Source organism: Capricornis sumatraensis, chromosome 20, assembly GCF_032405125.1.
Source record: "Capricornis sumatraensis isolate serow.1 chromosome 20, serow.2, whole genome shotgun sequence".
NCBI classification, from domain to species: Eukaryota; Metazoa; Chordata; class Mammalia; order Artiodactyla; family Bovidae; genus Capricornis; species Capricornis sumatraensis.
In genome coordinates, this window is record NC_091088.1 from 52,511,619 (window position 1) to 52,525,161 (window position 13,543).

At 41.1% G+C, this 13,543-nt stretch overlaps 1 protein-coding gene across 1 annotated transcript in view; it reads left to right on the plus strand.

Annotated features, from left to right (window-relative positions):
* Positions 1 to 13,543, plus strand: part of LOC138095962 (uncharacterized) — a 406,275-nt gene that overhangs the window by 251,701 nt on the left and 141,031 nt on the right. The window contains 1 exon segment of the mRNA XM_068991959.1: positions 199 to 203. Coding sequence (XP_068848060.1) covers positions 199 to 203 — 5 coding nt within the window.

Below are 13,543 nucleotides of genomic sequence, written 5' to 3' on the forward strand. Positions count from 1 at the left end.
AAGTTTCGGCTCAAGTTTCATTCCCAGAGGTCCCCGGTGCAGCCCCCCCGCGCAGCTCTCGGTCTGGAAAGTCGAACCCTGCAACCGGAAGTCAAGGCTTTTCCAAACGACTTGGGCGGGGCCCCAGAGACGCCCGGTAGGGGTTGGACCCACCCTGGAGGCGTCTGGGAAATGTAGTCCCAGGCTAACGGGTTGGAGGTCGGGTTGGGGAGAGACTGAAGGGGAGCAATCGAGTTCTTGATGGGGGAGTCCGAGAAGGGCCCGGGGAGGTTCAAGGACAACCCTGAGTCCCGGAATGGATTACCAATACTAAACTTAATAATAAGTAATACTGTTAAAATATGTCATACTGTTTTCAAACATTTTGTAAGTACTTGCTGCTAAGTCACTTCAGTCGTGTCCGACTCTTTGCGACCCCCGAGACGGCAGCCCACCAAGCTCCTCCGTCCCTGGGATTCTCCAGGCAAGAATACTGGAGTGGGTTGCCATTTCCTTCTCCGAAAGTGAAAGTGAAAATTGAAAGTGAAGTCGCTCAGTCGTGTCCAACTCCTAGCGACCCCATGGACTGCATGCAGCCTACCAGGCTCCTCCTCCATGGGATTTTCCAGACAAGAATACTGGAGTGGGGTGCCACTGCCTTCTCCGTTGTAAGTACTTAAATATAGATAAAAAGACAAGTAGGTAGTAACCTCTCCGGAAAGTCACACTAACATTTAACAGTAGTTAATTTCTAGGATGTGCGGTTGTTTTTTCTTTTTGAGTAGTCCCTTATATTTGGGCCATTTTCATGTCCGTCTTGTAAAACATTACTTATTAAATTTTGTTAAATATAAAATGAACAACTATTGTGGATGCAAAAAATCAATAAACAACCTACAATAAGCAATAGAAGAAGGTTTTACTTCAGCTGTACTGAGAACCATAGTGGAGGATTTAGCTTGTCAGTAGTTCTGAGAAACTGGTCTGGGAAGCATGGCTTTCAGCATAGTTTGTATTTTGTCAGAGCCAAATACATGCATCAAACATGACATGAGAACATTCCTTCAAAATTTCAAGAGACAGATTAGCACGTACGCAGGGAGTCAGTATAGCCTTGGTGTCTGGGAAAGGAATCTTATCTTTAAAGCAGTGCTGAAAGTGAAAGTCGCTTGGTCATCTCTGACTCTTTGTGACCCCATGGACCACACAGTCCATGGAATTCTCCAGGCCAGACTACTGGAGTGGATAGCCTTTCCCTTCTCCAGGGATCTTCCCAACCCAGGGATTGAACCCAGGTCTCCCACATTGCAGGCAGATTCTTTACCAGCTGAGCCACCAGGGAAGGCCTAAAGGAGTACTGGCATGGGCTTACAGGAGGCGAGATGTTTGTTTATTCACACCTTCAAAGTGAACAGTCTTTACTTCTGCATCATGCATTTTTTTTCTCTTTGTTAAAGGAGATGAATAATGTATGATGGTGACTGCAGCCATGTATAATGCAGATGGTGACTGCAGCCATGAAATTAAAAGATGCTTGCTCTTTGGAAGAAAAGTTATGACCAACCTAGACAGCATATTAAAAGGCAGACATTACTTTGCCAGCAAAGGTTCAGTTCAGTTCAGTTCAGTCGCTCAGCCATGTCCGACTTTGCGACCCCATGAATTGCAGCACACCAGGCCTCCCTGTCCATCACCAACTCCTGGAGTTCACTCAAACTCATGTCCATTGAGTTAGTGATGCCATCCAACCATCTCATCCTCTGTCGTCCCCTTCTCCTCCTGCCCCCAATCCCTCCCAGCATCAGAGTCTTTTCCAATGAGTCAACTCTTTGTATGAGGTGGCCAAAGTACTAGAGTTTCAGCTTTAGCATCATTCCTTCCAAAGAACACCCAGGACTGATCTCCTTTAGAATGGACTGGTTGGATCTCCTTGTAGTCCAAGGGACTCTCAAGTCTTCTAGGTACGTCTAGTCAAAGCTATGGTTTTTCCAGTAGTCATGTATGGATGTGAGAGTTAGACTATAAAGAAAGCTGAGTGCCAAAGAACTAATGCTTTTGAACTGTGGTGTTGGAGAAGACTCTTGAGAGGCCCTTGGACTGCAAGGAGATCCAACCAGTCCCTCCTAAAGGAAATCAGTCCTGACTATTCATTGGAAGGACTGATGCTGAAGCTGAAACTCCAATACTTTGGCCACCTGATGCGAAGAACTGACTCATTGGAAAAGACCCTGATGCTGGGAAAGATTGAAGGCAGGAGGAGAAGGGGACAACAGAGGATGAGATGGTTGGATGGCATCACCGACTTGATGAACATGAGCTTGAGTAAACTCCAGGAGTTGGTGATGGACAGGGAGGCCTGGTGTGCTGCAGTCCATGGGGTTGCAGAGTCGGAAATGACTGAGCAACTGAACTGAACTGAACTGATAATGTATGAAAAACAGGAAATAAAGCTATATCAGTAACATAAAGTTCCAGCCAAATTATGTATAAGCTAGAATGATTTTGTTGCCAAAAATCAGCCTCTGTTCACCAGTGCCGAATAGAAATGTGGAGAGTTTTGGATGAAGTAGAAAAGAATAGCTTTTAGTGCTTTGCCAGGCAAAGGGGGCCACCATGGGCTAATGCCCTCAAGACTGTTGACTCACCCTGGAGGAGGCAGTGAGGAGTTCTCTAGTGTTCAAGGGGCAGGGCATGATCGCCTCATGGACAATTCTTGGGCTGGTTGGCATCAAGGTATAGTTTCAAGTCAACCTTCTGGTTTCGATCAGTCTAGGATCTATGGTTCATAGTTTTCACCTGTAGGGGTCTGCTTCCTGTAAAAACAACTTAGAAATGTGTGTCAGGCCTTTATCTATATCTTTCAGGAAATGGAGTTCACTGATTCTGCTGTGTCACAGAATTATAGTCTAAACTGTTACCAGTTCCCTAGCCCAACAGCTGTTCTTTGTTTCTACATCTTCACATTTCCCAGTCATTAACTCTTACACCAGCATTTTACTTCAAAAGACAAGGCTGCAGGAGCTTGTACACAGTTTCAATTTCCCTATACCTCAATATGTGAAAATTTGTTCTGTCAGTGTAGATTCTGAAATTCTGAAATAGATGAATAGTGGGCCAGATTTTTTAAATTCAGTTTGGTTCTAAAAGATAAATGAAACACAATATTGATAAATGAGAACAAAACAAAACCACGAGAAATGTGGCAGGTTAAACCATAGACATTATGTTTAAAATAATTTTGAGGACTTCCCTGATGGTCCAGTGGTTGGGAATCCACCTGCCAATGCAGGGGACACAGATTTGATTGCAGGTCCAGGAAGATCCCACATTCCCAGGAGCAACACACCTATGCACTGCAACTACTGAAGCCCACCAGTCCTAGTGCCAGTGCTCTGAAACAAGAAGAGCCACCTCAATGAGAAGCCTGAACACCACAATGAAGAGTAGGCCTGGCTCAACTCAACTGGAGAAAGCCTGGCGAAACAACTGAAGACCCAGTGCAGCCAAAAGTAAATTAATTGATTAATTAAATTTAAGAAATAATTTTGAAGCTATGTGCAACTTTATAACCACAGTAGAGGGACTTCCCTGGTGTTCCAGTAGGTAAGACTCAGCACTCCTAAAGCAGGGGGCTCGGATTCAATCCTGATTAGGGAACTAGATCCCATGTGCTGTAACTAGAAGATCCCACATGCCACCAACTAAGACCCAGTGCTGCCAAATAATAAAATATTTATAACCACAGTAGAGGTAACTGGATTTTCTGTGTGTGTGTTTGTGTGCGTGCTCAGTCATGTCTGGCTCTTTGTGACCCCATGGACTATAGCTCATCTGGCTCCTCTGTCCATGGAATTTTCCAGGCAAGAATACTGGAGTGGGTTGCCATTTCCTGTTCCAGGGGATCTTCTTGACCCAGGGATCGAACCTGCATCTCTTGTGTCTCTTCGTTGGCAGGCAGATTCTTCACCACAGCGCCACCAGGAACCAGCGTCATAGATTTTCTAGTAAAATTTAAATTACTAACTTCTACTAAGAAGTAGAACACCTAGTTTTACCTAATTTTTGAACTAATAATGATTGTTCAGATTATTCAGAGCCTAGGAAAAGAAGGAATGCTCTCTAATTAACTTTAACTGGTATAGAACCTGATAATGACAGGTCAAAAGAAAAGCACTACTCAATTTCATTTGTGTTAAAAGATAAGCTGAGACAGAATTTTTTAAGCGTTTACTTGAGCATACATCAGTTTGAACCGGGCAGCATAAAGTCAAAAGTGGTTAGGAACATTCAACAAATAGAAGCTGATGGAGAGGTTTTTATAGAGAAGACCTCAAATCAAAGCAAGGAAATCATTTGATTGGCTATACCTTAACCAGTGGTGGTCACATACAGTTGTGCTGGGCTATAAAGAAGGCAGAATTGAATTCAAACAATTCAAAATTCACAGTTTGAATTGATGCCTTCAAACTGTGGTGCTGGAGAAGACTCCTGAGAGTCGCCTGAAGTACAAGGAGATCAAACCAGTCAATCTTAAGGGAAATCAACTCTGAATACTTGGAAGACTGATGCTGCAGCCGAAGCTCCAGTATTTTGGTCAACTAATGCAAATGGAGAGACATTACTTCAAAAGCAGAGACATTACTTTGCCAACAAAGGTCTGTCTAGTCAAGGCTATGGTTTTTCCAGTGGTCATGTATGGATGTGAGAGTTGGACTGTGAAGAAGGCTGAGTGCCGAAGAATTGATGCTTTTGAACTGTGGTGTTGGAGGAGATTCTTGAGAGTCCTTTGAACTGCAAGGAGATCCAACCAGTCCATTCTAAAGGAGATCAATCCTGGGTGTTCCTTGGAAGGACTGATGCTGAAGCTGAAACTCCAATACTTTGGCCACTTCATGTGAAGAGTTGACTCATTGGAAAAGACCCTGATGCTGGGAGGGATTGGGGGCAGGAGGAGAAGGGGATGACAGAGGATGAGATGGTTGGATGGCATCATTGACTCAATGGACATGGGTTTGGGTGTACTCCAGGAGTTGGTGGTGGACAGGGAGGCCTGGCGTGCTGAGGTTCACAGGGTTGCAGAGAGTCGGACACGACTGAGCAACTGAAGTGAACTGAACTGAGTGCGAATGGCCAACTCACTGGAAAAGTCCCTGATGCTGGGAAAGATTGAGGGCAGAAGGAGAAGAGGGCATCAGAGGATGAGATGGCTGGATGGCATCATTGATGCAGTGGCCATGAACTTGGGCAAACTTTGGGAGATGGTGAGGGACAAGGAGGCCTGGCTTGCTGCAGTCCGTGGGGTCACAAAGAGTCAGACATGACTGGGTGACTGAACAACAACAACAACCTTAAACAATCATCTTATCTGGGAAAGCTGAGTTGGCTGTTAGTGATTGGTTGTCCCTAAGGTTTATTTTCTTGGATTCAAGTGCATGGAATCTGGGTTAAGGTTTTGGTTTGCTTAAATAGGCGACCAAGGCATTTGGGTCACCTCAGTCTAAGAGCCTTTTCCTTTAATTACTTTAACTTTGTGATTATAGAGGGCTTCCCTGATAGCTGAGTTGGTAAAGAATCCACTTGCAATGCAGGAGATTCGGGTTCTATTCCTGGGTCGGGAAGATCCACTGGAGAAGGGATAGGCTACCCACTCTAGTATTCTCGGGCTTCCCTTGTGGCTCAGCTGGTAAAGAATCCATCCGAAATGTGGCAGACCTGGGTTCAGTCCCTGGGTTGGAGAAGGGAAAGGCTATAAAAAATTCTAAATGAAAGGCTGATTTCAATAATATACTATAGGGACTTCACTGGTGATCCAGTGGTTAAGAGTCCATCCATCTTCCAATGAAGGGGATGTGAGTTGGCTCCCTGTTCCAGGAACTAAGATTCCATGTGCTGTGGGACAATTAAGCCTGAGCACTGCAACTACTGAACCCATGTGCCAGAACTAGGACAGCCCACATGCTGCAAGGAAGACCTGACACCACCCAAAATAAATTAATTGATTACAAAAAGAAAACAAATTTAAGTATCATACTTCTCTACTAAATATGACAGCATGTATCTTCTAAATACCACCCTTATGGCAGAAAGTGAAGAGGAACTAAAAAGCCTCTTGATGAAAGTGAAAATGGAGAGTGAAAAAGTTGGCTTAAAGCTCAACATTCAGAAAATGAAGATCATGGCATCCAGTCCCATCACTTCATGGGAAATTGATTTTATTTTTCTGGGCTCCAAAATCACTGCAGATGGCGATTGCAGCAATGAAATTAAAAGACGCTTACTCCTTGGAAGGCAAGTTATGACCAACCTAGATAGCATATTCAAAAGCAGAGACATTACTTTGCCAACAAAGGTCCATCTAGTCAAGGCTATGGTTTTTCCAGTGGTCATGTATGGATGTGAGAGTTGGACTGTGAAGAAGGCTGAGTGCCGAAGAATTGATGCTTTTGAACTGTGGTGTTGGAGAAGACTCTTGAGAGTCCCTTGGACTGCAAGGAGATCCAACCAGTCCATCCTAAAGGAGATCAGCAGTGGGTGTCATACATCTTTGTCATTTCCCAGCTGGCTCTGCAGCTATTTCTGTTCTTGTTTCTAAGTGCTGGCCAGCAGTGTGTGAAAGAAGGTAATGTGTGTAATGCTAGATCCCTGTCCTTAAAGTAAACTGACATGCCTCTTTGCCCCCTATTCTCCTTGACTCCTGGGGATGTGAATGTGAGTGTGCCATGTTGGGCTGTGTGACTAAGACCTCCTTAGGAGTTATGGAAAACAAGAAAGAGAATCTGTACCAGTTCTGTACTACCTAACTGCAGACTAATTATTAAATGTGCGGATAAAAAGATCAACTTTTAAGGCACTGTTATTTGCGGTCTCTTACATTCTACTGAATCTGTATTTCAAAACACTAGCTCTGTCTTTGCAAAGAGGAAGACCTGGGTTTGATCTCTGGGTTGGGAAGATCCCCTGGAGGAGGGTATGGCAATCTACTCCAGTATTCCTGCCTGGAGAATCCCCATGGACAAAGGAGCTTGGCAGGCTACAATCCACGTGGTTGCAAAGAGTCCCTCTATCTGTAACAATAAATGGACTTGAAAAACTTTAAATCAAAATCACATCAACCCTGTGAATTATATGCCGGTGTTTTCCAGTAATTTCATTGTTGTTTTTAATATCATAAGTCAATTCTGCTATTCTGTTCCACTGTATTTGTTTCCATTTACTCCCATTTTAACATTTTCTTTGCCCACTATTCTTGTTTCTGAAATCCTCCATCTAGGACTACTTAGATTACTAAATAGCATGCCAATACCCCTCCTCAGTCCTCCTCCCTTCATATCCCTTTAGTCTTTTAACAATGAGTTTTTGAAGAGACCAGGCCAGATGTCAAACAGCGGTTCTTAAAGAGTGGTCGGAGAATCCTCAGGGGTCTCTTAGGTCAAAATTATTTTCATAGTAATTTCAAGAACTTTTTTCCTTTTTCACTTTCATTCTCTCCTGAGAGTAGTTTCCTGGTCTGCGTAACATGCAACATTGCTACAGAATGAATGCAGAGATGAGAATCCAACTGTCATTCATTAAACTATTAAAGGTATTTGAAATTTATATAATAATTGTCATTGTTTTTCAAATATACTTTTCATAAAATGTTATTATGTTAACATGTGACGAGTTTATTTATAAATGAATTTAAAATTTTTATTTCAGTTTGAGACTTGCTGTTGTCCCCATCTTAGGTCAGGTTCCCTGGGAGACAGAATCTGAAATGAAGCAGAATTGGGTGGAAGGTGAAGTTGAACTGTGACAGGGTTGCAAACTCTCAGGGAGTGCTAGGACTCGGATGGCTCTTTGTTGTTGCTCTAAATTCCCCTTGGGGAGGCAGTGTAGCCATGCATGATGCAGCTCTCTTCATCCAAGGACAATTCTTACAGAGGAACTCAGTGGTGAGTTGTCAGCAAAGATTTTCAGCAGTTAGCACAATAGAGGGGAGTATAAGGCAGAGCTTACATTCTAGAATTTCCTTAGTGATCTGGCTGAAATGACAGATGGCAGGACTACAGCTGGAGATGATGCCCTTAACTTCTTTCCAGTCCCACTTCCTTCATGCCTATACCACTCTTTCTAGGAGCACTTCCTTAAAAAATCACTTGTGTTCAGTTCAGTTCAGTCACTCAGTCGTGTCCGACTCTTTGCAACCCCATGAATTGCAGCACGCTAGGCCTCCCTGTCCATCACCATCTCCCGGAGTTCACTCAGACTCACGTCCATCGAGTCCGTGATGCCATCCAGCCATCTCATCCTCTGTCATCCCCTTCTCCTCCTGCCCCCAATCCCTCCCAGCATCAGAGTCTTTTCCAATGAGTCAACTCTTCGCATGAGGTGGCCAAAGTACTGGAGTTTCAGCTTTAGCATCATTCCTTCCAAAGAAATCCCAGGGTTGATCTCCTTCAGAATGGACTGGTTGGATCTCCTTGCAGTCCAAGGGACTCTCAAGAGTCTTCTCCAACACCACAGTTCAAAAGCATCAATTCTTCGGCACTCAGCCTTCTTCACAGTCCAACTCTCACATCCATACATGATCACTGGAAAAACCATAGCCTTGACTAGACGGACCTTAGTTGGCAAAGTAATGTCTCTGCTTTTGAATATACTGTCTAGGTTGGTCATAACTTTTCTTCCCAGGAGTAAGCATCTTTTAAGTTCATGGCTGCAGTCACCATCTGCAGTGAGTTTGGAGCCCCCCAAAATAAAGTCTGACACTGTTTCCACTGTTTCCCCATCTATTTCCTATGAAGTGATGGGACCGGATGCCATGATCTTCATTTTCTGAATGTTGAGCTTTAGGCCAACTTTTTCACTCTCCTCTTTCACTTTCATCAAGAGGCTTTTTAGTTCCTCTTCACTTTCTGCCACAAGGGTGGTGTCATCTGCATATCTGAGGTTATTGATATTTCTCCTGGCAATCTTGATTCCAGCTTGTGTTTCTTCCAGCCCAGCGTTTCTCATGATGTACTCTGCATAGAAGTTAAATAAGCAGAGTGACAATATACAGCCTTGACGTACTCCTTTTCCTATTTGGAACCAGTCTGTTGTTTCATGTCCAGTTCTAACTGTTGCTTCCTGACCTGCATACAGATTTCTCAAGAGGCAGGTTAGGTGGTCTGGAATTCCCATCTCTTTCAGAATTTTCCACAGTTTATTGTGATCCACACAAAGGCTTTGGCATAGTCAATAAAGCAGAAATAGATGTTTTTCTGGAACTCTCTTGCTTTTTCCATGATCCAGCGGATGTTGGCAATTTGATCTCTGGTTCCTCTGCCTTTTCTAAAACCAGCTTGAACATCAGGGATTTCACGGTTCACATATTGCTGAAGCCTGGCTTGGAGAATTTAGAGCATTACTTTATTAGCATGTGAGATAAGTGCAACTGTGCGGTAGTTTGAGCATTCGTTTGCATTGCCTTTCTTTGGAATTGGAATGAAAACTGACCTTTTCCAGTCCTGAGGCCACTGCTGAGTTTTCCAAATTTGCTGGCATATTGAGTGCAGCACTTTCACAGCATCATCTTTCAGAATCTGAAACAGCTCAACTGGAATTCCATCACCTCCACTAGCTTTGTTCGTAGTGATGCTTTCTAAGGCCCACTTGACTTCACTTTCCAAGATGTCTGGCTCTAGATTAGTGATCACATCATCATGATTATCTGGGTCGTGAAGATCTTTTCTGTACAGTTCTTCCGTGTATTCTTGCCACCTCTTCTTAATATCTTCTGCTTCTGTTAGATCCATACCATTTCTGTCCTTTATCAAGCCCATCCTTGCATGAAATATTCCCTTGGTATCTCTAATTTTCTTGAAGAGATCTCTAGTCTTTCCCATTCTGTTGTTTTCCTCTATTTCTTTGCACTGATCACTGAAGAAGGCTTTCTTATCTTTTCTTGCTATTCTTGGGAACTCTGCATTCAGACGCTTATATCTTTCCTTTTCTCCTTTGCTTTTCGCCTCTCTTCTTTTCACAGCTATTTGTAAGGCCTCCCCAGACAGCCATTTTGCTTTTTTGCATTTCTTTTCCATGGGGATGGTCTTGATCCCTGTCTCCTGTACAATGTCATGAACCTCAGTCCATAGATCATCAGGCACTCTATCTATCAGATGTAGGCCCTTAAATCTATTTCTCACTTCCACTGTATAATCATAAGGGATTTGATTTAGGTCATACCTGAATGGTCTAGCGGTTTTCCCTGTTTTCTTCAATTTAAGTCTGAATTTGGTAATAATGAGTTCATGATCTGAGCCACAGTCAGTTCCTGGTCTTGTTTTTGTTGACTGTATAGAGCTTCTCCATCTTTGGCTGCCAAGAATATAATCAATCTGATTTCAGTGTTGACCATGTGGTGATGTCCATGTGTAGAGTCTTCTCTTGTGTTGTTGGAAGAGGGTGTTTGCTATGACCAGTGCATTTTCTTGGCAAAACTCTATTAGTCTTTGCCCTGCTTCATTCCACATTCCAAGGCCAAATTTGCCTGTTACTCAAGGTGTTTCTTGACTTCCTACTTTTGCATGCCAGTCCCCTATAACGAAAAGGACATCTTTTTTGGGTGTTAGCTCTAAAAGGTCTTGTAGGTCTTCATAAAAGCGTTCAACTTCAGTTTCTTCAGCGTTACTGGTTGGGGCATAGACTTGGATAACTGTGATATTGAATGGTTTGCCTTGGAGACGAACAGAGATCATTCTGTCGTTTTTGTGATTGCATCCAAGTACTGCATTTTGGACTCTTTTGTTGACCATGATGGCTACTCCATTTCTTCTGAGGGATTCCTGCCCGCAGTAGTAGATATAATGGTCATCTGAGTTAAATTCACCCATTCCAGTCCATTTTAGTTCGCTGATTCCTAGAATGTCAATGTTCACCCTTGCCATCTCGTTTGACCACTTCCAATTTGCCTTGATTCATGGACCTGACATTCCAGGTTCCTATGCAATATTGCTCTTTACAGCATCAGATGTTGCTTCCATCACCAGTCACATCCACAGCTGGGTATTGTTTTTGCTTTGGCTCTATCCCTTCATTCTTTCTGGAGTTATTTCTCCACTGATCTCCAGTAGCATATTGGGCACCTACTGACCTGGGGAGTTCCTTTTTTGGTATTCTATCATTTTGCCTTTTCATACTGTTCACTTGTGTAGGAATTTCTCATCTCAAGATCTGCCTCTGGCAAATTACAGGTAAAAGAATGTCCACAATATGACTCAATTCCATCCTCCTATCTTTATTCCCAAACGTTTCTCCTTAGTCTGCTGCATTTTTAGTAACTGGTGACCATCCAGCTGGTGATCTCCACAAAAGCGTAGTTTTCCTTTATCTCTCTTTTCCTTATCTTTCATATCAGCAAACTTCAAATTAAGTCTGAAATCTAGAATTGAAATTATTAGGCAGTAACAGTTCATGTGTATCCAAGTGGAGAGGGATTTATTGTGATTTGATTGATTTTTTTAATATGTTACCTCAGTCACTTAGACCTTATTTCTACTCTTCAGGATAGGAAAAAAATTAATTAACAGAGACAAGATCATCTTCTTGTTGACATACAGTAAAACACCCTTCCTAGACTTGAGATTCAGGTTTACTCTCAGGCACTATACCTCACCCAATCAGCACAGCCACTCTTAGTGGGACAGGCTAAAAAGGCACCTAAGGTGGTTGTTATGAGTGTAAGGGAAATTTTAAAAATTTTTGTTGACTCCAAAGCTATGTAAAGAATGGGACAGAAAAAAAGTGAGATATGAGCCAAATAAAGAAGCATGAAGAAGAGAATCAGAGTGAAAAATGAGTTTAGATCCCCCCCAAATTTTGCAACTAAAAATATTTACACAGATTTTGTTGTGTGTGTAAAACATGAACTTTGAAAAGTACTTTCTAAAAAGTCTACAAAAAAGTGTGCTTGCAAAATTGGACTTACCACAAAAAACATGAAAGAAGAGATTATGAAGTGACAACACATTTAGATATTTACGTTTTGTGAAAGTGCTGATTTCATAAATATCAGTGCCTGCTATTTATAATTCTAAGTCACTGTCAGTCTTCAAAAATGACTAAGTAAAACTGAGCTTAGTCATGCTTGTACTTCATAGTCTAAGAATAATTTTGTAAAAATAGCTTCCAATAAATGCAACTGACATGCAAACATTCAAAGCTAAAGATTTCTTTTGAACAACATTCCCAATCATAATCACCTTTTTATAAAGACACTAATGGTATTCTGTGCATCAAGTAATACTGCAGAGATGGTACAATAAAAAAAAAAAACACCTGAAGGGCTGATTCACTTATTGTTTAACAGAGAATGAGATCCTTTCAGAGGAACTGTTATTACTGCTCAGGGTCTTAGACCACATACTGCTTTCAACCAAAACTAGATAGGTACATAAATCAAAGGTTGTAGAAGAAATAAAATGATCTGTAGGTTAAGAGTGAAGCAATTTTACATAATTGCTTAAGGCTATCTCAAGAAAATAAAAGGTTTTCTTGTTTCAAAATATTATAATAATTAATGATTATAATAATGTTTATGCTGGTTGTATGGAAATGTACAGAGTAAGAAGACTAATATTGTAGAGTTAGTTTCTCAAGATTTTTTTCTCTCTATAATGACTCTAATCATATTACTAACTCATTAGTTATGAATTCAACAAATTGTCAAATAAAACAAGACACACTGAGAGAGTAGGGATCATTAGATCATGATACCCTAAAATTCTAAATAAAAATCACATTTGATTTGTCACATTGCCCGCTGATTTTCAAATTTTTAACAAATAATTACATGCTTCTTGAATCTAAGATATAATTGGTTGAAAATTAAGTCCTAAATAAAGAATGTGAAAAAAAAGCATAAGACTGATGAGACATGCTAATTTCATATTAAATAGTAAACAGGATTATCACTTTTAATTACTAATTTTCTGGAAATATTTTTGACAAAACAGTTTAGCATCTGATAGAGCACATGAATCTATTATAACACTTTCCTCTATGCATTGTCATCCCCTAACCCATAAATTCTGTGAAGTACAAAAACAATATTAAGACATCCATTATCACCATCATGTATCATTAACTTTTAAGATTCATTTTATATGCTATTCATCTCTTTTTAAGGCATAAAAATTACAAGTAAAGCTAAAAGCCCCCTTCGATCAACACCCTGAATCCTAATCTCCTGCCAGAGGCAACACTATCAATAATTTAATGTGTTTTTTAATCCATTTAAAATAGTTTTACATACATATTTCAGTACTAAAAACATAGTTCTATTCTTTGTGAATTATTTCACTCCAATTTACATGAATGTTATTTTACAGTATGCTTCATCTAGATCTTAATTTTTTTTCCACTCAACATTATTTTAGATAACAACCCATGTTACACAATACAGACCAAGTTCATTACGTTTAACTGCTGTATACTATTCCATTATTTTAATATCACAATTTATTCATTAGCCCTTCAATATATAGGTTGTTTTCTATCAGATATATATATTTCTTATGCATAGTTGTGAATTTCTTTAGGA